Source organism: Pan paniscus, chromosome 16 (genome assembly GCF_029289425.2).
Source record: "Pan paniscus chromosome 16, NHGRI_mPanPan1-v2.0_pri, whole genome shotgun sequence".
Classification (NCBI taxonomy): domain Eukaryota; kingdom Metazoa; phylum Chordata; class Mammalia; order Primates; family Hominidae; genus Pan; species Pan paniscus.
Window position 1 is genome coordinate 90,479,004 of NC_073265.2, and position 23,794 is coordinate 90,502,797.

The following is a 23,794-nucleotide window of genomic DNA, read 5'->3' on the forward strand; positions in this document are numbered from 1 at the left end:
GCAGGATAGCCTGGTTATAGGAAACCTCAGAGTAGGAAAGACCTGGGTTCAAATCCCCACTCTGCCACTTACTAGCTGTGTGACTTTGGACAAGTTGTGAAACCTCTCTGAGATTTATTTCTTCATGTAAAATGTCACCAATAATGATAACTCAGTGGTGTAAGAATGATCTATTTAAGATTCTAGGCAGAGTCCCTGGCAGGCAGTAAGCACTAAATAGATGATAGCTATCATTAATAATAGCAGTTATCATAATGAGGTCATGTGAAGACCCATTTTCTAACCTCAGCTACATGCACTGCTGGCCAGTAATTTCTAGATACCTTAGGTGGGGATATTGATGCAGCAAAGCCCATGAGATTGAGCTGCCAAGGCATTCATCAGTTGTAAGTCCATTTTTTAGCAGGATCCTCAGACCCTCCTCTGGTCATGAGGGAGTGATCAGAGGACATCTCGGGGCCACGTTGGGCCATGAGGTCCTTTGCATCCTGTCCTTGCCCATCTCAGCCTCTTGTTTTTAAAAGTTGTTCCAAACCTTGAGGCCCGGTTGTAGGGGAGGAGATCTCCTTTCTGGCCTTTGATTTGGAAAAATGGTTTTTCTGATGTCGGGAACAAGCAGTAGGGTAGCCACTGTTTAAAGAAGGGTGTCAGCCAGGACACGGAAATTGCTGTTGCCCCTGAATGTGTTTCTCAGGGTGGAGGAACTCTCAGGCCGTACTCTTGGGTGCATTTCCCTAAGGGTGCATCCACACAGAAACTCGAGCTCCCCTTCCTTCCTTCCCAGTCAGCCCGGCCAGTCCACATGTTCCCCGGGTGAGGGTAGCTCCCTCCCAGGGTAAGCGCTTCTCTCTGAGGAGCCTCTGGTTTCTTCCTGCAACGTAAGCCAGCCTCAACCCTCAAGCTGCCAAACTGGCTTTTTCAAAAACATTTCTGTTTTCACCCGGCATGAGCTCATCGGCCGGCAATGTCCGTGTGGACTAATAGCAGGCTAGAGAGGATGTGCCCTGGGCACCCCCCGCCCTGAACCCTGTCCTGAAGTGTCAGTATCATCTTAGGAGCAGAGGCTGCAAAGCCACCTTCATCTTCAGGCTGCCCCATTGTCCTGGCACGACTGTGTTTTGATAGCAGACAGCTTTGGAGGATCTCAGAATGCAAACCCAGCAAATCACTTCTGCCACTGGCACCTCGCAGCCCACGAGAAATAAGATCCAGCTCTTTGCCACAACATGAAAGGGACAAGAGAATTACTGGCAAACACGGTTTTTAAAACTCCAACCACATCACAGGAGAGCGCCCCTTGCTCTCCACCTCGATATGGTTTCCGAGCATGTTCATGGAGCGTGTTCTCTTGCCGGCTCAGTGGTTTGACAGAGCTGGGTGTTTACTTCTGTGCTCGGTGTCTGGAAACAGATGTGGGGGATCCAGCGGCCCCTGGATGGCTTTCCTTTGCTGGGGCACCCAGGCCCCAACTCTGCTCTTTGGGTGCTCATTTTGGGAGCTCCCAAACAGAAGCCCTCCCTATCCACTCTCCTTTTCACCCCAAGTGCCATTTCTGGGTCCTCTCGTTGTAAGCCCTGCCGTGCTGTTTTCCTGGCACTTCCCGTCATTCTTTAGCATCTGAGGGTTATGATGTGTTAATTTCTCAGGAGGCACATTTTTCTCTTAAAATGTTAAAGGAAATAAACTTAGGAGTGGCTATGGTTTACTCATGATTGAGCCACCGTAACAAGTTGTTTAAAGGATGACTGTTTCAATCTGTAGCGAGCACTTGTACTCACTCACCTGCATAATTTTTTTTAATAATTTCCCGTCTAAACCTATCATGACCTGGGTCTTGCTCAGAGAAATTCCATAAAACTAACCTGGTAAATTCATGTTGTCACTCCAGTAAGCAAACTTGCTGAAGTTGATAATAAAAACAAATAGCAATGCTGGCTGAATGTTCGCCATGTACCTGGCTTGTTGACCTGTAGGATTTATTATCTCATTTCAGAGATGAGAAACTGAGGCCCAGAGAGGTTAAGTAACCTGTCCTAGGTCACCCAGCCAGAGGTGGTAATCCAGGACTGGAGGCAGAATCTTGGCTCCATGTCTCGCGCTTACCCTCAGTGCTGGATGTTAAAGTCCTCTCTCTTGTTCCATCCCAGAAAAGAGCAAAGAATAAACTCGCAATTCCACTGACAGATATGCAGATACTGTCTGGAATAGGTCAGTCTTAGAGGCCTTTTTGCACTATTTGCAATTGCTAGGTTTCCCCTGGAAAAATGAAAGTTCACGCTTGAGTGAAAATCTATAGGAACCAACACTAGAGTATACTTGATGTCACACTGGCCTGACTCAGTCCCTGAGTGGCAGCTGCTGGGGGCAGAACACACACCCCCCACCTAGACCAGTCTTGTGGTCTTTAGCAACCCAGTGCCCTGTCTGGGTCCCCAGGTGAGGATCGCCAAGCCCTTCTCTGGTGCCTAAAGGGAAGTTGATGATAATCAGTGTAATCATCAGTGTTCTCATGTGAACCCCAATCTAGCACTCGCCATGGGCGGGCACTGTGGTTGGTGCTCTGTGGACACTGACTCCTTTCACTCTAACACTGGCCCTGTGAGGTAGGAACCGTTATTATTCTTATTTTACAGATGAGGAAACTGAGGCAAGGAGAGATTCAGGGACTTACCCAAGGCCCACTTACTTAACTAGGGTTCAGCAGATGTGGTTGCCTCCTATTTAAAGGGGGCTTGGCTCATTCCTGAAGCAAAGGGGAGCTGGGGTAGCCCGAGCATCTGGAGTGGCTGCCCTGCAGTCTTTCCAGACACACCTGTCCAGGAGCTGCCTCTAAAGGCCAGTCGCTGTGCTGGCCAGAAGTAGATGCCCCCAATTCAGCTGCTGCCTTACTGGGTGGCCTTGGCCAAGTCACTGGGCCGTTAGTGTCCGTGCCTGCACCTTGAAGTGGGAATGCAGTCATGGAGCTCAAAGGGTGAGACATCGGGGAGTGCGCTGGGGTTACAGCCCTGGATCTGAGGAGGGGCCTTCTTCCTTTTTCAATCACCATCTCACTCCACTGACTCTTCCACAAGAATCCAGCCCTGGGCTATGTGTCAGGGCGGCCACTTCCTGCAGAGGCGGATGACTGGCGGTTTCAGCGCTGGGCTCAACTGGGGCCACTTGTCTGAGGGACAAAGGGGTTCTCTTCCACCCCGGCTGGAAATAGAAAAGAATCCCTGCCATTGAGTGGCTGCACACTCGCCCTGGGTAATCACCTCCCTCACCAGCAGGGCAGTCTGCTCCCTTCCGACTCTGCATCCGGCCGGGCTCTGCAGTGCAGGAGGGAAGGATTGCATCTTTGTGCTGGGGGCGCGACCCTTCTCGGCTCAGTCACTTTCCACAGCCACGCTGGCCAGCCTGGCCGAGAAGGAAGAGCCTACATCTTCCCTTTCTCTTTTGTTCGAGGAGGGCAGCTCCCACTGCAGCCACCCCAGAGCCAGCTAACCTTCAGAGAGCTTCCTGGGAACGCACAAGCACACACGACTGGCCACACAGCAGAGGCCACTGTGCTACAGATGGAAGATCAGATGCCAGTGTGCGTTCCTTCCCAGCACAGCTTTAAATCCGCCTGGCCTCCGAGGCGCCCTTCAAAGAGGGTGCATGTCTATGTTTTGGCCCACCACCCTGCAGCCCACTCTAGGTGTTTTGAAATAAAAGCAATCCTCACAGTCAGAGACAGGCCTCGCTTTACATTTGGTGTCATGCGTTCTGAAGAGGTGCATCTGACTGTGAGGTCTACAGAGCAGCAATGTCCTAGGACTATGTTCTCTCCCCAACTTCCATCTTTAACAGCCTGACAGTGCAAAAGAAAAGCAAGCCATGTCCGAAACAGACATCATCTTGTTATTGCAGGCCCTGGAGACGATGGATACAGGGAAGCCATTTCTTCATGCTTTTTTCATCGACCTGGAGGGCTGTATTAGAACCCTCAGATACTTTGCAGGGTGGGCAGACAAAATCCAGGGCAAGACCATCCCCACAGGTGAGAAAGGTGGATTATAGCTTCATTTGGGATCCCTTTGGGGCTATATCTTTTCATTCATCCAGAGCCCCTCCCGACTGTTTCCCTAAGGCACCATTCCCAACCCCACTCCCTCTCCAAATGGTACTGCCAATTCTTCTTCTAAGAACTTCACTTTTAAAGTTGAGGTCAAATCACTTCTCTGTATAATAGACAAGACTTGAATCTGGCACCCTTGTTGGTTTCTTTCTTGTCTTTTTACTACTTGAAGTTCCTAACCTGGATTAAGTGAGTGTGTCCTTCCCCACCATGTAACCCTCTTCCAGATGACAACGTCGTGTGCTTCACCAGGCATGAGCCCATTGGTGTCTGTGGGGCCATCACTCCAGTAAGTATGGCAGCCTTTCTCAGTAGATTCTATGTAGATCCCGCCCCACTGCCCTGTGTCCTTTGGAATCAATTTCTGGTGTGTTTTTATCTGATTGCACCAGCGTTGAACAAGCATTTTCTTCGTGGCATGGAACTCCACGCCTGGGGGCTCTTGAGATGGATTAGACCCCATTTCTGCTCTCCTAAGACCGGCTTTAGGCATGCCACAGAAAGCACTGTGGTTCCCAGCCAAAGTGGTCGGGAATGGCCAGCATTCCCAGGAAGGTGGTCTCTTAGCTGGGCCTTAAAGATAAGAAAGACTTGTTCAACAAGGAAAAGGATTTTCCAAGGAGTGGGAATGGCCTAGGCAAAAGTGTAGAGGTGGCTGGGCTACTTGGAAGGGAACAGCAGGAAAGCTGGTGGGGCTAGAGCTCAGGCAGGAGCAAAAGTGAGGAAAAGGGTGAGCACACGTGGCAGGTGGTGTGGGCCAGCTTCCAGCAGCTTTGGCTGCTAAGGGGCCGGGACTTTATTCACTGGGCGGTGGGGATGCTTATAGGTGCCCAAGAAATGCAACAATGCTGCCTGTCTGTTTGGGAAGACTCTGGCCATTGCAACAACAGCCAGGCAGGAAGCTGAAGAGCCAGGTGGCAACATGAAGTGAGGGTTCAAAAAGTGCCCATGGAGGCAGGGAGGAGCACACGTCTTCAGCAGATGTTTTAGAGGGAGAGGTAGAACACATGCAACAGCATCCTCTTTGCAAAGGCTGCCTATTAGTACCACCCAGAATGCAGTTTACGAAGTGCTGTGCAGGATTGCAGTTCTGATCATTGCACACTCCTATGTTACCCCATATATCCCAAATCCAGACCATGAAAAGCACGTGTCCTCCACAAAGGCATCGTTGGGCACATGGGACAGGGTAGGAGGGTGGATCTGGGCCCCCAAAGCCCCTGTGCTCTGTTGCAGTGGAACTTCCCCCTGCTGATGCTGGTGTGGAAGCTGGCACCCGCCCTCTGCTGTGGGAACACCATGGTCCTGAAGCCTGCGGAGCAGACACCTCTCACCGCCCTTTATCTCGGCTCTCTGATCAAAGAGGTGAGACATCCAAAAAGAAAATATCACATGTTCTTGGTAACATTCCCACTCCTAGGAACCAGGCCACCGTCACGAGATGGGACAGTGGCAGACTGCTGGCAATCGAGTGGGAAGGGAATGACTCCCAGTGTTTTGCTTGGCGACTGCACGTTCTTTCTCCTGCTTGTGGCCACTGAGCTGGAGAAACTCCATTCCTCCCAGTGGTCCTAATGAGAATGCTTAACTCTTATTATGGGCTCAAACCTATGGTTGAGGACCCAGTGGTTTGTCTAGAGAATTTTCAGGGGGGGTCAACCAAGAGGGAGCCAAATATTTGGGAGGTTCTCTGGGATTTGCATTCTCAGTTTATGAAATGGTCCATTTTTCTCTGGAGAGGTGGCCTTGCCACCTCTAGCTGGGCGGCTGCAGCAGTCCGTGTGCCGGGTCCCTGCTAATCAGTGCCCTCTGCTCTGAATGCAGTCTCTTCTCCCTCAGGCAGCCAGAACTTAGGGAAACAGAGGCTCAATGGGACGCCTCCTTCCAGACATACCTTTAGTCATTCCATCCCCAGGTTGTATGGAGCAAAGATTTAGAGAAAGCAACAGGAAGCAAAGAGGGACAGAAGAAAAGATCCATTCCTTTCTCTTCTTAGTCGGGCTGATATGACCGGCAGGCAGGTCCATGGTTGCTTAGAAGCAAGGTGGGAACAGCTGGTGATGAGCCAATTTTCCACTTTCCTTTGGTGATGTGGGGCATAATTAAGTCACACTGGTGAGACTTAGGAATGTGAAAATCCCAACTGTTAAGAAACAGTGCCTAAAAATCTAAAGACTCAAGCACCGTGCCTAAAATCTTGACTTTCTGAAATAATGTGTTCCAAGTAGGACTCAGCACAGGTGGGGAAGAGCATCCTCCACCTGGTTTGTTTTGTGTTCTCGCCTGATAAAGAGGCTTAGTATATGAAAAACACGAGGCATGAACGTGAACGAGGTGGCAGTCCCTGCCTTCCAGAAGGGCTTGCTCCAGGTGAGACCCAGGTTGAACAAGCAAAGAACTTTAAGGGAGTGATACCCTGTCACCATTTGGAATAATAACGGGTCTGATTAAAAAATGAAAACTGGGCTCACACCTGTAATCCCAGGACTTTGGGAGGCCGAGGTGGGTGGATCACGAGGTCAGGAGATCGAGACCATCCTGGCTAACACAGTGAAACCCCATCTCTACTTAAAAAAAAAAAAAAAAAATTAGCCAGGCGTGGTGGCGGGCACCTGTAGTCCCAGCTACTCGGGAGGCTGAGACAGGAGAATGGCGTGAACCTGGGAGGCAGAGCTTACAGTGAGCCACGATCGCGCCACTACACTCTAGCTGGGGCGACACAGCAAGACTCCATCTCAAAAAAAAAAAAAAGAAGAAAAGACAAAACTGAAGCTCTCGGCAGATATTTTGCAGGTGCCTCTGATCCTGGGCAGGGCATTCTGATCAAGCTACCCCTCTCCCCCTCACACACACACACACACTCCCTCACACACACACACACTCCCTCACACACACACACACACTCTCCCTCACACACACACACTCCCCCCCCACACACACACACTCCCCCTCACACACACACACACTCTCCCTCACACACACACACACACTCTCCCTCACACACACACACCCCCCACATGGAAAGGTGCTGTGCTACAGGCGGGCCATGGCCACCTTGAAGCATAACCACACATTTGCACTGCATATCACTTTGGGATGGGGTCCCCCCCAGAAGGAGAAGTCGGCATCTCCCCTTGCCCAGCCTGCACACTGGGCTGGCAGCAGGGGATGAGAAGCCCAGGTCAGCTCCCAGGGTGCCCACGGTCAACTGCTTCTGGGTCCTGGGTAAATCCAGCCCAGCCCAGGCTTCCCTGTGGGGATGTGAGGCAGCCACGGCTCTCTCGGCCCAAATGTGGATCCGTGGTGGATGAAGTCCGTTCTTCTTCAAGTGCTATCTTGATTTCTTCCCAGGCCGGGTTCCCTCCAGGAGTGGTGAACATCGTGCCAGGATTCGGGCCCACAGTGGGAGCAGCAATTTCTTCTCACCCTCAGATCAACAAGATCGCCTTCACCGGCTCCACAGAGGTAACCCTCCTCACAGGGTGCTGGGGAAAGTGAAAGGGGCGCGTTATTTGACACCCATGAGCTTTTCCTTTGACAGGCTTTAATATGATTTGTTTTTCTTCTAAATTTGACCATATTTTAGTACATAACAACCAGTTAAAAAAGTCACTGGTGTAGTTTCCAAACTAAATAAATATCTAATAGAACTCAGAAGCCTTAGAAGAAAAGATTGAGAGATAAGATAAAGTAGAAATGTAAAATATTCATCTGTCAAACAACACCATAATTAAGATTAAGAGATAAATAACAAGCTCAGAGAAAAATAGTCGTGATGCATGCAGTGCTCCAAGAATTTGTATCCATCATATGTAAAGTGCTCCTACAAATCAATGGAAAAAAAAACCAAACTGAACGGTAGAAAAATGGGCAGTTCAGAGAATAGAAATACTACATGCCCATTAAGCTTAAACTAGTTTGCTGGTAATCAGGAAAATGCAAATTCAAACAAAATCAGACTTTCCTTTTGCCTGCCGGATTGCTAAAAACTGAAATGATACTGCTGAGAATATGGGGAAGCAGGTGCTCAGTGACACTTGCCCTAAGATGCACAGTGTTTTCGTAGCACTCATCCAACATTTAAAAGTGAAAAACTTTTCGATTCAGAAGCTCCATTTCAAAACAAGAAAAAACTACTTAGAGAAATTTTCTCATGAGGCTTCAGGGACATACTTTCGAAGATGTTATATTCATTCTCTGAAATGTTTTACAGCCGTTACAACAAGGACAGCTGTCCACGATCTATTGTTGAAGCACAAAACTGCAAACGGTAGAAAATTACCCACAATATTTTCCCATTCGTAGAAGTGTGTGCTTGTAGAAGTAGAAATTATCTGGAAGGATTCCCAAGAAATCCTTACTGATGGCCAGCTATGGGGTGGGCTCGGGGCAGAGCGGGAGGGAAGCTGAAGGCTTTCTCCCTGTAATTTACATACATCTCCATGTGGAATTACTTTTAATGAGAAAGTATTTCTTCCGTACTTAAAAAAGAAAAAAACACCCGCTGCAATCAGTGTCCCCATCCCCCTCCTTAGTTAGTCCAGCCCTGGTGGATGCTGTTACTCTCCTTGGGGACAGACACCGCCCTGTGGATGGATTCCAGACCTCATTCAGCCATCACCCATGAGCTTGCTGATGTTTAAAATGCACTCACACCTTAGCATTGGAGAAAACAGTCCCAGACCCGGAAGAGCCCGGGCCGCGCCTTGCTAGCTTCTGGCTCTAGGCCTCCGTGTCTGCACTGGTCTCTGAGGATCTTCCCAGCTCTGAAGTTCGTGGTGCTGGGCTTTACTTGTTGCCCTAGAGAAGTCACCAAGTCATGCTGGGCCAGCCCTCCCCTCCAGGGGTACGGTGGGCCATGGGAGAGACCCCGTGGGGGCCTTGAGCATGACTGGTGAGCCAGCCCTCCCCTCCAGGGGTACGGTGGGCCATGGGAGAGACCCCGTGGGGGCCTTGAGCATGACTGGTGAGCCAGCCCTCCCCTCCAGGGGTACGGTGGGCAATGAGAGAGACCCCGTGGGGGCCTTGAGCATGACTGGTGAGTGGCTGTTCTGCTCATGGCGCACCCCTTCACTCCCTGCCTGTCTGCGGCAGCCTCAGTCTTAGAGTGTGTTTCCAGAGAATCGGCTCCTTCTCATCCTGAAGGCTGGCTGCCCTCGCTACTTCTCTAACACTTGGAGGTTCCCTCAGATCACACCAAAGAGCCACACAGAACCACCTCCCTACTGGGCTGTTGGAATTTCAGCTGTTTCTAGTGAGAGGTAGAAGAGTCACCCTGCGGTCCCTGAAGCCCTTTACCAGACTGGCTGGACCAGCCTGCTGGGCTCAGAATGACGGGCACCAGGACAGGTTAGCGGGTGGCAGCCCTGTTCCCAGCCAGCTGTGTGGGCTCCCAGAGGCTCTAACTCACACCTGTAAGTGGAGCAGCTCAGACCAAGGATCCCAGGATGTCATGGTCTGGCATGGGAGGAGATGCTGGCAGAGGCCAGGAGAGTGAAGGGACAGCATCGGGGCCTGGAGCGCCTGGGCCGAGAGCCAGGTGGTGGCACTGCCACCCGGGCTTGATCAGAATGTTCGCTGATGTTTACACCTGGGCCAAGTTCAGCAACATCCAAGGTAAATTGTGATCTGTGTTCTGTCCTGGAGGTTGGAAAACTGGTTAAAGAAGCTGCGTCCCGGAGCAATCTGAAGCGGGTGACGCTGGAGCTGGGGGGGAAGAACCCCTGCATCGTGTGTGCAGACGCTGACTGTGAGTCTCTGCCCTCCTGGGCTTTGCTGGGGCTTCAGGGCATCCATCTGTCTCTCCCCACTTCCTGGCCTGAATTCAAAACCAACTGAGAGTAAGATGCATGCACACACAGTGGGGACGCTTCCACAGTGGGCATCCTGCCCACAGTCAGCCAGCCACAGACAGGCAGGTGGACATCAAAATGCCAGCTTTACTTCTAGTAGAAAGCTGCCTTCTACTGCCAAAACGACATGGCTTGAGTGGCACCTGAGAGGCTGCCTGTTTCTGCGCCTTAACATTAAGTTTACCTGCCTGTTCCTGCAGAGCTGGGGTCACGAGGAGCAGGTCTGGCTTCTCCTCCAGAGCTCCCTGGGAGGAGTGGGGAGGGCAGGTGCCGCCCACTCCCAGTCATTCATTCTTCTCCCCTCCAAGTCACATTTCCTATCATATGTTTTAAGATCCCTGAAGAGTGGAGATGCTCTTTCCTTGTGTCTCAGACCTGATAAATCAGAGGAGGGCAGTAGCAACTGATCCTTCAAATTACCCGCTTTGCCTGGTTCTAGGCCTGCACCCCTGCCCTGGGAAAGCAACCTGCCCAGCAGTTTGGGGATAGCTTGTGTCTTGACAGAGCCAAATGACACGACGTTAAAATATATGTTATTGTTGGCTGCCATGTCCACAAGAGGGAAGGAAGGGCTGGCTGGGCATTCATTCACCTGCTGACAGGGTCAGCTATCAAAAGGTGTGACTTCCCAAGTGCCTTGAAACACCTTTGCCTTAAAGAATAGCCTCCCCGACCTGTCCACGGGTGCCAGAAATTCCTGTCGTGGAGAACAAAGCCTTTCACTTCACACTCAGATAAGGTTGGAGTTGCAAATATCCCCAAGAAAAATGACCCTGGCACAATTTCTTACTAAGGTGTAAATGACTGATATCAGTTCCTTTCTGGCAGCTGGCTTTCACAATGGGAGAAAGGACAGGAGGAGGACACAGGCTCTCAGGAAGGAAAGGGGAGCTGGGTGTGAAGATGGACTTTCCATTTCTTGCCTGGGTCAGCGTTCCCTTGTGGAAGCACCATTAGTGCTATGAATAGCCAGTGGTTTTTGGAGCCACATGGAGCATTTCTGGCACTGTGACTCACATTTGGAGCCCCAAACAGCCAGGACTCCTGTTCTGCTTTCCGGTGCCACCGTATCTGGATCCTCCACCTGCACTGAAGTTCATCTTCCTCCTCTTGGGGAGGAATACTGCAGCTAAAGCACGGGACTAATTGTGTTTGGGGCTCGGTTTTACTTACGAGGGTCATAAAAACATGCTATGTAGCCACCTCCTTCTCCTCATCAGGGCAGTGCCAGGCCACAAATTACATCCTGACATAACCAGCATCCCAGGCAAGACATCAAGGGTAACAAGCCACCATTCCCCTGCCCCTTCGCCTCACCCCTAGCTCTGTCAGGAGCAGGAAATGAGTCTGTTATCTTGGAGGAGGGGCAGTTCCAAGTTGGGACCTGGCCCAGCCAGCTGCAGGGGTCAAGGGTGCAGAGAGGTACCCCCAAACCTTATGGTGCTGTCCTGCTGCCACTGAAACTTGCACAAATGACTCAGCTAGATAGGAGCAGCCTCCTTCTCAAAGCCAAGGGCAAAGTCCCTTGGAGCAGCCCCTGTGGAATTGGAACGGATCACCTTCCAATGCCCAGAGCCGCTGCCAGCCTCTATGCAAAGGAAAGCTGCATTTCTTAAGCAAGCAATAGTGCGGGGGTTGGTGGTGATGAAACCAGCCAGGGGTTGAACACTAGAAACCCCTCTGTAGATGTAAATGACATCCCAATACCATTCTTATCCACTAAGCGTGTCCCCCTAAACACCCTCTGGCTCGGTTTGAATAACTGGTTTTAGTTCAACGTCAGCTCTGCAACTTAGAGTCAGCCCTTCTAAGTCACACACATGATGTTATCTTACTTAATAAGACCCTTCTTTTACTCAAGGTGGAACATTTTGGCTTCTTTAGAAGTTCTCGCCAGCGGGCCTACATCAATAATTACCAAAGTTTATTCTATAAAACATTAGTCCTCTAGAAAAAGGGGAGGGGAGGGGAGTCCTCTAGAAAAAGGCAAGTGAAATGGGGAGTGCCGTGACTCTCTGGGCTTATTAGCATATTAAAGGTACTGAGAGGTCCTGCAGTCAGGGAATTGATTTAACCCCAAACTTGGTGGACCCCCAGATCCTTTCTGCCTTCCTCTCTATTTGGGAAAGTCTGCAAACAAAATTAATTTCTGAAATGCAGCCATCCTGGGGCCTGTTTTCTTGTGTGGGCAATTAGAATTGCAGCTGTCACCAGTCCTGCTTTAACGACTTAATCGCTTCCTCTCGCTCCGCCCGCCTCCCTCGCCCCTCCCCCTCCAGTGGACTTGGCAGTGGAGTGTGCCCATCAGGGAGTATTCTTCAACCAAGGCCAGTGTTGCACGGCAGCCTCCAGGGTGTTCGTGGAGGAGCAGGTCTACTCTGAGTTTGTCAGGCGGAGCGTGGAGTATGCCAAGAAACGGCCCGTGGGAGACCCCTTCGATGTCAAAACAGAACAGGGGCCTCAGGTAATCCCCCTGGTGTGTCTGAACCCATGGTGCTTGTCTAGGGGCTGAAGCAGGCAGTCCCATGGCAACCGCCTACAGGGTCCCTCTCCGCGGAAGGAGTGCTGACCTGTCCTGCCCAGGAGGCTTTCTTTCCTTTAGAAACTGATCAGCAACACAATCCTGTCAGGTCCCGGGGGCTCACGAAAGGGGGCAGGACACACTGAGGCATGGGAGGAGGGCGCTGTTCCCAGGGCAGAAGGCCATCTGCCTGAACCCTCCACTCTTCAGGATGACCTCCCTACAGAAAAGGGGCTGTAGGCTGGCTGAAGGCAGCAGAGTGCAGGCAGCGTGTGGCCTGGAGTCTCAGTCGCAGCCCGAGGCCCTCGAGCCCACGTGGGTTACAGGACAAGGTGAACCATCAGAAATCAAACAATCCCAGATGGAGAGAGCCTGGGGCAGGAGAATGTATCTCCAGGCAGTAGGAACATGTCTCTGGAGGATGAGTTTGGGAAGCCAAGGACAGGATGAAAATGATCATAACCACGAGATTTAATATTCTCTTTAAAACGGCACATCCTGTATCACTTTCTTACTAATTATGAAGTGAAGCAGATGGATAAATATTTAAAAGAGGGCAGCCTGACCATCCCATGCATTATTGAAATGGAGCTCAACAGTCACTCACTTTGCTTTTAGCCAAAGTCCTGCCCCAGCCATGAAATTTCAAGTCACATGTCCCTGACTTACCCACTTGTGTCTATCCCGGGAGGCTGCCACTTCCCCTACTGTGACAGCACTGCATGTTTACAGGGGAGGCTGCTGTGGATCTGAGCTCAGATTTGGCCCTGGGTTTTATGAAAGTCACAAAAATCCTTCCATGCCTCAGTTTCCTCATCTGGAGAATGGGAGTAATCAATGAATATTATGAGAATTTCATGGCACCTAGGAAGTATTCAATTACGGGCAGGTTTTATTTTTAAACAGGAGGAAGCTTTAAATGACAGGTTCTCCAGTCTAGGTGGCAGTGAGTGTCTGTGCATGACATCAGGCTGTCCTGTGGGGATGCCCTGGCTGGGGAAGAAGGGAGGGCCTCGTGGAGGACGGGTGCATTTCTGGCCATCAGTGCCCACCCTCCACTGGCCCCAGTCCACACACTCCGACGCCACGTGACCCTGGCAGAAAGCACTTCTTGTGGCTAACATTCCTTCTCCTCAGTCATTGCCTGCCCAGCCTGTGCCCCAAACCCAGCGGTCAGTGACACAAGGTTGTCTAATGGCCTCGGCTGGATTTCAGATCTGAACGCAAACATGACCACAAGTCATTATCGAATCCGCCGTGAGTTTTAAAGCTAATCCACAATCAGTGGGAAATATGTGAACTGATCCCCATACAGAAGAAACTTTTTTACCCCATCGTTATTTGTAAGCCTCTTTCCGTGGCTCTTTTCTTGGCTTATGCCTGATGTCTCAGTCTTGACTTTTGAGGCCAGATACACCGATTTCTTCCAAGAGAACAGATAGAGGCAGAATGGGTGCTGATTTCATCAGTGCATTTATGCCACCGCTCAAAGTCCTTCTGAAAGCTCACTAAAGCCGTCTAACCTCAGCATATTATTTTAGAACGCTGTTGGGTTTTTTTTTTTCTTCCAAAGTGCTTTTTCATCTACGGTAATAAGATTTTACTCTGAGAGGACTTACAGCTGTCTAAATAGTCCTGTCTGTCTCATGCCTGTAAAACAGCTAGCTGACCTAGATCCGGGTCCACGGCCGGGCTAGCGCTCACAGGAATGCTCCAAAATCATTCAGGTTTATTTGGCAACTGAGCAACGAGGCACATAAACATTATGCAGGCCACCTGGCCGGGCAGGATCCGGCAGCGTCCTCCGGGCAGAGAGCCGAGCACAGCCTTGAGCCAGTCCTGTGGGGGCCGTATTTCCCTGTTTCTGGTGTTGTGCCCTGCTGCGTCATCTCACTTCCTGGCAGGTCTCTCTTCCTGTACTGTAAGGCACCAGCTGACATTTCATGGAGGATTATTAGATTTAAACAATGTGTTCCTACGGACTCTCCAGGGAGTGTGGAGTTTGGATGTGTAGGTTTTCCACGGGGACCCAGCACTGCCTGCAGGACAAACAGGGTCTTCCAGATGGCATATGCCCAGCAGCCAGGGAGGACCTGCAGTTGGGTGAAGCCCCTGTGTCCCTTTTGGCCCCTCAGGGAGGAGAAGAGCAGCTCAGCAGCATCTGGAACTGTTAACCTGAGACTTGATTCACCCAGAGAGAAGTTGAGAGAACCTTGAGCTCTTCCAGGATCTGTTGCAAAGCTGTTTTTGTTACTTTTTTTGAGTGGAGTACACATACACGGGTCAAACCCCAAAACGCCTAAAAACGTCTATAGTGAAAGGATTCCCGCCCCTCCCGCCCCCACCTTTGTACACCTGGTTCTTACCCTTCTCCCCACAGTATCCCCAGTTCTTAGTTCCTCATGTTTCCCTCTAGAATGTTTTCGTGTGCATGCAAGCAGATGAATGCAAGTCCTGATTGCCTTTGTTATTTTTACACGGAAGTTTCCATGATAGTATATCCTCTTGCACTTTGTTTATTGTTCCCTAAAAAAACTGGAAGAGCTCTTTATACCAGTCCATGGGAACCTGCCTGATTCTTTTTCACATGTGTACGGAATTCTGCTGGATGAAGCCACCAGAATTTCAGTAACATCTTCTGATTAGCATGCGGGTATGTGCAGTCACACACAAGGCCTCAGAGTATGTGATTTCACACACACACACAAGGAAATCCCTGGGACAGCTTTCCCAAAGTGGGTTGCTAAGTGGGAACACATTTCTGATTTCCTTAAGTGTTGCTGAATTACTTTCCATAGAGGCTGAACCAACGTGTATTCCTACCAACATTCTAGAACCTTGTCTGTTTCTTTACCCTTTCCAACAGAATATGGATTTTTGCCCATAGAAGAGTTAAAAATGCTATCTTGTTTCATTTTAATATGCATCTACCGCTTATAATAAGCAAGGTAGAACATCTTATTATATATTTAAAAACCATTTGTATTTCCTTTATTATCAAATGTGCTTTGCGTATTTTTCTTGCAAGCTGTTAGGCATTTTTCTTGTCACTTCTAAGACCTCTTTACATACATAGTAGAGAGATTAGCTTTCTATGAATATGACTTGTTAATATTTTTTCCAAGTTTGTTGTTTTGCTCTTTGTTATGATAATTTTGCCCCCACCCCTTTTTTTTTACGTACTCAAAATTATACATCTTTTCTTTTTTGGCTTCTGCATTTTGAGTCATTAGAAGGCACTCCAAGTTGGCAGGATAACTCTCCCACATATAAAACTTTTATGGTTTTGTTTTTCCTGGTTATATCTTTGATCTATTTGGAGTTTGGCCTGGTATAAGGTGTGAGGTATGGATCTGAGTTAGTATTTTAAAACTGGGTTTGGAGTTTGGCCTGGTATAAGGTGTGAGGTATGGATCTGAGTTAGTATTTTTAAACTGGGTTTGGAGTTTGGCCTGGTATAAGGTGTGAGGTATGGATCTGAGTCAGTATTTTTAAACTGAGTTTGGAGTTTGGCCTGGTATAAAGTGTGAGGTATGGATCTGAGTTAGTATTTTTAAACTGGGTCCATATTTCATGAGATGATTGGTCAAGTGGCATGCATGGTTTACGCCCTCTCTCCTGCTCCTCCAGGACAGACCATCATCCAATTGCACCGCTGGGTTTGCTTGTTTTTCTGTTTATGATCATTGAAATGAAACCAGTTTTCCCATCTAAAAATCCCAGCTAAAGTAAACCTAGTAAAGCTTTGTCTCTCCCAGCCAAAGAGGAGGGAGACCAGCCACAGATCATGATAAAGGACAAGATTCCTATAGATTTCAGGAAGAAGGACCAGTGGAGGGGGCAGAAAGAGCATTTTCCCTCTTGAGCAGTCTCCCAAAAGGGTGCGCTTTTGACAACTGGTCAGTAGCGTGTTCACAAGCTCTGGGTCAGGCTGGTGGCACAGGGCAAACTCCAGCCAAGGAGACGTCTAGACAAGATAGCAAAAGGGAGAGTCTTTCTCATGAGCTGTTCCCACCACCAACCAAGGAGCAGCCCTGCCACCCCACCTGGAGGCTCATTCTGCTTTGTCCCCAGGGGTGTTGAGTAAGGTGGTTAGCTTTTCTTCTCGCTTCTCTGCACCATGACAGGAGAATTCCAGTAACTATTACCCTGATTCATGGTGCCAACTGAGCAGGGCACAGGGTTGCCAGGTGATACATGGCACCCAGGTAAACATGAATTTCAGATAAACAGTAAATGCACTTTTAGCTTAAGTATATCCCAAATATTGTTTTGGGACATACTAAAAAAATTATGTGTCATTTTTCTGAAATTCAAATTCACTGGGCATCCTGTATTTTTATTTGCTAAATTTGGCAACCTGAGTAGAATGTAAAGAGTTGGGAGAAGAAAGACTGTGACCACTTCAGACCTGTGTCACTCATGGACTAACTTTGCTGCATGGAAAAGGGAGATAGAAGTGTAAATATGTCCCAAACCTCCAGAGGATGAGACTAGTCTATCTCCCCATCTCTCCCCTGCTCCAAAGAGCCCAGCTCTGTGCATCAGAGGAATATTTGCCTGCAAGGCTCATTAGTTACATGGATCATGGCTTGACAAGAACATGCAGAGGGAGGATGGCTGATCATGTTGAAGGCCACTGAAAACATGAGATGGCAGCCACTGCCCAGAAGGAAGCCAGGCTGTACTTCTTGTTTGTGTTTTGCAGATTGATCAAAAGCAGTTCGACAAAATCTTAGAGCTGATCGAGAGTGGGAAGAAGGAAGGGGCCAAGCTGGAATGCGGGGGCTCAGCCATGGAAGACAAGGGGCTCTTCATCAAACCCACTGTCTTCTCAGAAGTCACAGACAACATGCGGATTGCCAAAGAGGAGGTACAAGGGGGCTGTGGCAAGGCTACGACTTGTGGGGCCTTTCAAACACGAGTCCTTCCCTAGGGCCCAGGGATCCCAGAAATCCTTGTGATCTGAGTGTTTTTTTGTTTTTGTTGCTGTTGTTGTCATTGTTGTTTTTTCTGTGTGGTCTTTCCCCTCTCCTTTGGGGTCCCTAGGGAAGCCGTTTTGTCCTGCCTCTGGCGAACTCCAAGCATGATACAGCAGGTACCTTGTGTGTTCTAGCTAGTTTTCACTCATGGCTCACCCTCTCTGGGAGCAGCCAGCCCTCTCTGATTTTCTAACACACCCGGTCCCTGAGTCTGTCATGCAGCCGCAGGTGGAGAACTGTTGCCACCTGTGGGTTTTGCCAGGAATCAATTCAAGAACCTGTGGATTCAGGGCCCAAAGCCGCCTTCAGTGCCCCTAGACTGAGTTTCAAGTGTTCACTCAAGGAACATGTCACAGCTGGAATTTTTATTGACATTTTCCACCACGGACGTCTTGAAAATGAGGGAAATTAAGGAGACTCCCCCCCTCCCATAAGAGTGTAAATCTTTGTCTTTCAATTCCACTGTTACACTAGACGGGAACTGGTTCCCACACAGCATTCGTAAGAGGAGAGCTGGATCCCGGGAGGTTAGACCCTGGACGTGGTATTTTGGGGCCCATAAAAGGATGAGTCCCTGCCAAGGGCTTTCTGGGGCAGGTATTTCAGAGGCGTCTTCCTTGAGATTGTTATGTGCCGTGATGGCATAAAGCTCAGCTCCTTAAACATCCCTGTGACGAGAGGTCCTGGGGAACCCGGAAGGTATTTTGGCAGGCCAGGCACCATCCTGCCGGCTTATAATTATGTCTAATATTGAATCAATTACAAGCTCCCTTCAAAATCACCTTTAAATGTTCAAGCCTTAGTTCTTCCATTTCCTTTTCTTTGCTGTGTCACAAACTGTGGTGAATATTGTGTCATTCCTTCCCCTGGTAGTTATTATGGAAACGTTCTAGGGTGTCTTCCTTGGTAGAAAACACAGCTCCAAGAGGTAGGAGCACAGTCTTACAAAGTGCCTGCAGATATCCTTCAGGATAACTCTCAAAAAAGTTACCTAAAGGTTTTGTGTTCTGTGCATCTATGGGTTACTCCAAGGCTCTCTGGCTGGGTTTCTCGGAATCCCTGATGACAACAAGACATCTTAAACACAACATATATTTTTTGTTATTATTTTTTATTTTTGTTTCATGTTAATCCTTCCCTTCAGTCTCCAATGGCAATGCAGCTGCAGCAATGTTTGGACGTTCTTTCTTCTCTAATCATCGTTTTTCAGGCATGTGTGTGCTCTGGGCATATGAAAAACATGTAAAGAGAAGGAAATGTTTGTTCACAGCATGCATTTCCATTCAGTCATGCCTCTCATTGCCATTCTTGCAATTAATCATAGATTTTCGGGCCAGTGCAACCAATACTGAAGTTCAAAAGTATCGAAGAAGTGATAAAAAGAGCGAATAGCACCGACTATGGACTCACAGCAGCCGTGTTCACAAAAAATCTCGACAAAGCCCTGAAGTTGGCTTCTGCCTTAGAGTCTGGAACGGTCTGGTGAGTTGACTGTGTGTGTATTTCAGCTCTCCTGAGTTGCTTCTTGCTAAGTTCATTATTCTTCTATTAACTGAGAGTTTCTCATTGTTTACATTATATATTATGTACCAAGCCCTATCTCAGTGCTTCCTTCCATCCTCATGATCATCTTCTGAGGTAGCTGCCATTATGTCTCCATTTCAGAGATGAGAAAATTGAGGCACAGAGAGATGAAGTGACTTGCCCAGGGTCACACAGCTAGCAGATGGCCGAGAGGGCTCCAGTGCCTGTGCCTGTGACCCCTGTGCTGTACTGCCCCTCCAACTTTATTTTCCATTCTGATTCTAAAAGCAGTTCATGCCCATCTGCAAAATGTGGATACTAGTCTCTGCCTCATCAGTAATTCTGCAGATTATGTTTTGTGATCCCCATATTAAAGATTAATGAATTGAGGCTCAGAGAGGTTGAGCAATAAGCCCAGAATCATATAACCAGGAAGCAGGAGAACTTTTGGGTCAGTTCTGTCTCATTTCAAAGCTAATTCTTATTCCTCTAAACTCTGATTTTTCTTTTTCTTTCTTTCTTTTTTTTTTTTTTTTTTTGAGATGGAGTCTCGCTCTTTCCCCCAGGCAGGAGTGCAGTGGCACACTCTCGGCTCACTGCAACCTCCACCTCCCAGGTTCAAGCGATTCTCCTGCCTCAGCCTCCCCAGTAGCTGGGACTACAGGTGCACGCCACCACGCCCAGCTAATTTTTGTATTTTTAGTAGAGATGGGGTTTCACCATGTTGGTCAGGCTGGTCTTGAACTCCTGACCTCAGGTGATCCATCCATCTCAGCCTCCCGAAGTGCTGGGATTACAGGCATAAGCCATCATGCCTGGCCCTCTCTTCTTTTTTCTCCCCTTATCATTTCATTCCTATCCCAATGAAACACACTCTGTACTTGAGGATTTCCAAATTTTAGTTGCTGATGGGAAAAATGAGAAGACAAAAGTTGAGAGCACACTGTGTTTTCATCAAGGAAGCTTTGGCAAAAGACTATTTATTAGACAATGCCCTGCACTGGGGGCTCAGTGGCTGCAGTGCCAGGAGCCAGGGGGTCTTCTCCAGATGACTCTGAGCTTTCTTCCATTCTTTTCTAGGATCAACTGCTACAACGCCCTCTACGCACAGGCTCCATTTGGTGGCTTTAAAATGTCAGGAAATGGCAGAGAACTGTAAGTGTTTCCATCATTCTGAGCCTGCCGTGGGCTGAACACTAGATCCACTCGCTTTGCAGGCAGTGACACAGGCTCCAATCTGCTGACACCCCGTCCCCCCCACACCTCCGCTCTGTCTGGGCCAGCTGTGTCCCTCTAGGGTGGGTGGGGACCCATCCCTTCCTCTCTCCAGCCCACCCTTCCCACTTACATCCTCAGCCTGCCCCCCTCCAGGCCTCGGCTTTTGTGTCTGCCCAGCACCCATCATGCTGGGGACATTCAGTGGATATTTGACAAAAGCTCCCTGGACGGGGACACAGGCAGAACTGAAAAAGTGTACTTTTGCCAGATGTGGGGTGTCATTATTCACACAACTCCCCACTCACAGCAGTGAAGACAGGTAAGGCTGACCCAGGTAAGGCTCCTACCTGCTGGGTCCTTTTTTCTGAGCCTAGTAGGGGCCTCCTCCCAGGAGGCATATGACAACACCTCCTGCTGGGCCTCTGCGGCCCTCTCAGTATATGCAAGCCTACTGCAAATCCCTCCACATGCGTGTGCAAACCCACTGCAAACCCCTCCATGCGTGTGCAAACCCACTGCAGACCCTCCACGCGTGCATGTAAACCCACTGCAAACCCCTCCGTGCATGTGCAAACCCACTGCAAACCCCTCCACTGTGTGTGCAAACCCCTCCACGTGTGTGCAAACCCACTGCAAACCCTCCACGTGTGCATGTAAACCCACTGCAAACCCCTCCACTGTGTGTGCAAACCCACTGCAAACCCCTTCGTGTGTGTGCAAACCCACTGCAAACCCTTCTGTCTGTGTAAACCCACTGTAAGCCCCTCCATGTGTGTGTGCAAACCCACTGCAAACCCCTCCACATGTGTGTGCAAATTCCTCAGTGTGTGAACCCACTGCAAACCCCTCAGTGTGTGCAAACCCACTGCAAACCCCTCCACTGTGTGTGCAAACCCACTGCAAACCCCTCCACTGTGTGTGCAAACCCACTGCAAACCCCTTTGTGTGTGTGCAAACCCACTGCAACCCTTCACTGTGTGTGCAAACCCACTGCAAACCCCATCCACTGTGTGTGTAAACCCACTGCAAACCCCTCCACTGTGTGTGCAAACCCACTGCAAACCCCTCCACTGTGTGTGCAAACCCCTCCACACTTCCTTTTTTGTCCTGCCTGCTGGGAAAATGAGTTCCCTAGGTTTAGATTAATGGGTGGAACTTCTTGCGTCTGGCCCACGCCCAGAGCTGGCTAGAGCAACCCGGGAGTGGAGATGTGTGGTTTCCAGCCGGACACTGTCTTCTCTCCCCAGCTCAGGATTTTATTAGCCTGTGTGGACAAACATTTTGTAGGATCAGGGTTCCCAAGGAACCATCTGTGACAACACCCCAGGTTCCTGGGACATCTCTAGGGACCCAAACTCTTCCTTTTATTTCACTAGTCTGTCCTATTTATATACAAATGTAGTCCCTTGTTTGCACTTCTTCCAGCGGGAACAGACTCAAACGCTTCCCCTCACCTTGGGCCTTGGTTGGGGCCTTTTTGTGGCTCTCTTTTGAGATTCTTAAAGATGCTGTGAAGAGATGGGCCTGGCTTCCATCCCCAAACAGATGTTCTTGACCAGTCTATGTGGAATTGGGGTCCTGTCCCCCTCCCACCTCAGTCCTGCTTTGTAGTCCATCCCTGACTCTCAGCAAATACTCCAAGGCGTCTGCACTTGTGAGTGAAGCCTGTCCATTAGCCTTCCCCCTTATCCCTATGGCTGGCTTCGCCTTCAGCGGACATCAGTAATTCTTGGCCATGAAACCCCTTTGCAGAAATTGCATTTCCTCCCTCTAGTGGCCTGTTTGCATTTGAGTTCTGTGAGCCCCAGCTTCATCACTTCTTACACCTGCCCCTCCAGGGACAGGCAGCCAGGGCTGGGGTCACCAGGGTCCCCTCTTGGGCCCTCCAACAGCAACAGTACTGGCAACAGCTGGGATTTGCTGAGCACAGACTCTGCAGCAGGCTCGGTTGAGCTCTCTGTGCCCGTTCCTTCATACCATCCTCACGCCCATCCATGAGATGGGTCCAGCTGTTTTCAGATGAGAAAATGGCGCAGGAAGCTGGTAAGTGACAGTCAGAAATGAATGCTGGCAGCTTAGTCCTTGGACCCACCGCAGTGCAGGACCTTGCTCAACAGGGATCACCCTTGTCCGCCACCTGTTCATGAGGCCACCCAGGGTTTGCCTGGTCATTTGTCTCCTTTCATCTGCTGCCTTCAACCAGCTGGGTCATTAGGGCTGGGGAACCCAGACCCCACACAGTCCTCCTCCCAGAGGCCAGACACAGCCTCACGCCACAGCAAGGACTCCAGTCCCCGAAGCAAATGTCCCTGGGCGTAGAAGCTGCAGGGCCCCCAATCCCTGGTGTGTACTGCTTTGCACTGGTGATTCACCCTCATTGCAACCTTCCCTCTTGCCACCCTAACAGTGCTTTTGGCTCCTTAACACCCCCTCGCCTGGCACAGAGCAGGGCTTGGTGAGGACTCACTGGACACAGCCCATGTGTCCTCCTGCCAGTTAGCCTCCATCGGGACTTTTTTGAATGTCTGTTTTTTAGACCCTTGGCCTATATTTTCTCAAGGCTTTTGATAAAATATTTAAAAATAATTCACAAGGAGCCTAGAAACTGCCTGGAAAACCAATTTCTGTCTTCAGTTGTCTCTAATTAATGTCTTCATGTTGCAAGAAGTTCCCCTTTTTTAATGCTGGAGCATCGTGCGGGGGATTCCATGGTTTTCCCCGTCCCCGGCCACCTGGACTGGGCTGGCTTCTGGCCGCCCACCCACGGGCCCCTCCGGGAGCTGTTTCTGTGCGGGTCTCAGGATGGAGCCTGAAATTCCTCTTCCTCCTGGGAGCCTTTCTTCTGAATAAAAATGATATAGTAACCAAAAAATCTACACAATAGAGATATGGAAAGTCAAGGCTTCCCTCCCTGACCTTCAGTCCCATTTGTTAGAGGTAAACGTTGTTCCATCATTCATTTGCTCATTCATTCTTTTGTTCACTTGGCAAATATTTCTTGAGCATCTTTGATTCACCAGGCATGATGCTAGGCTCTGAGCATACTGCAGTGAACAACACAGCCACCAGTCCCTGTGCCTCCTGACATTCTGCTGAGGTTTAATAGGAGTAAGGCTGGGCTCATGGATAGCTTTGAACTGCAAAGTGGTTGAGACTGGCTGAGAATCCATTTAGGAGATGTCCCACTGGGTTGAATAAGAGCAGCAAGAATTTGAACCAGGACAGCAACTTCAGAAATGAAAGAATGAGAGCAGCTCTGTATTGATTCTTAAAGGAATGCTTTAATCCTACTGCATGTGTTAGTTATGTGTTAATTCAATCTGATTTCATCACTTTGCTTTTCTTTTCTTTACTAACTTGAGAAATAATTATTGGCTTTGAATTTTTACAATGCAACATTGTATTCTCACTTTTAGAGTGTATTGTGCATTTTATTTGCATACAATGGATTTATATATGTGTGTTCTTTTCTGTTTTCAAATGAAATGGGAGCAAGCTACATTTCGTTATTGAGACTGGGTTTTGGATATCCTTCCATTCTTTTTATTGATGATCTCCTATGAGGAACTTTTGTGTATTTCCAAGGGGTTCTGCTATT

At 49.2% G+C, this 23,794-nt stretch overlaps 1 protein-coding gene across 3 annotated transcripts in view; it reads left to right on the forward strand.

The window, feature by feature from the left end:
- ALDH1A3 (aldehyde dehydrogenase 1 family member A3) overlaps window positions 1–23,794 on the forward strand; it is a 36,986-nt gene that overhangs the window by 9,027 nt on the left and 4,165 nt on the right. Inside the window, exons 4-12 of one of the 3 annotated variants that reach the window (XM_003828432.5) lie at window positions 3,892–4,021; window positions 4,327–4,388; window positions 5,336–5,464; window positions 7,451–7,564; window positions 9,746–9,848; window positions 12,231–12,415; window positions 17,181–17,345; window positions 18,779–18,936; window positions 20,059–20,133. In XM_003828432.5, the coding sequence (XP_003828480.1) occupies window positions 3,892–4,021; window positions 4,327–4,388; window positions 5,336–5,464; window positions 7,451–7,564; window positions 9,746–9,848; window positions 12,231–12,415; window positions 17,181–17,345; window positions 18,779–18,936; window positions 20,059–20,133 (1,121 nt within the window). The remainder of the gene's footprint in view (window positions 1–3,891; window positions 4,022–4,326; window positions 4,389–5,335; window positions 5,465–7,450; window positions 7,565–9,745; window positions 9,849–12,230; window positions 12,416–17,180; window positions 17,346–18,778; window positions 18,937–20,058; window positions 20,134–23,794) is intronic. The other 2 variants (XM_034939519.3, XM_008953826.4) reach the window with 2 other exon arrangements.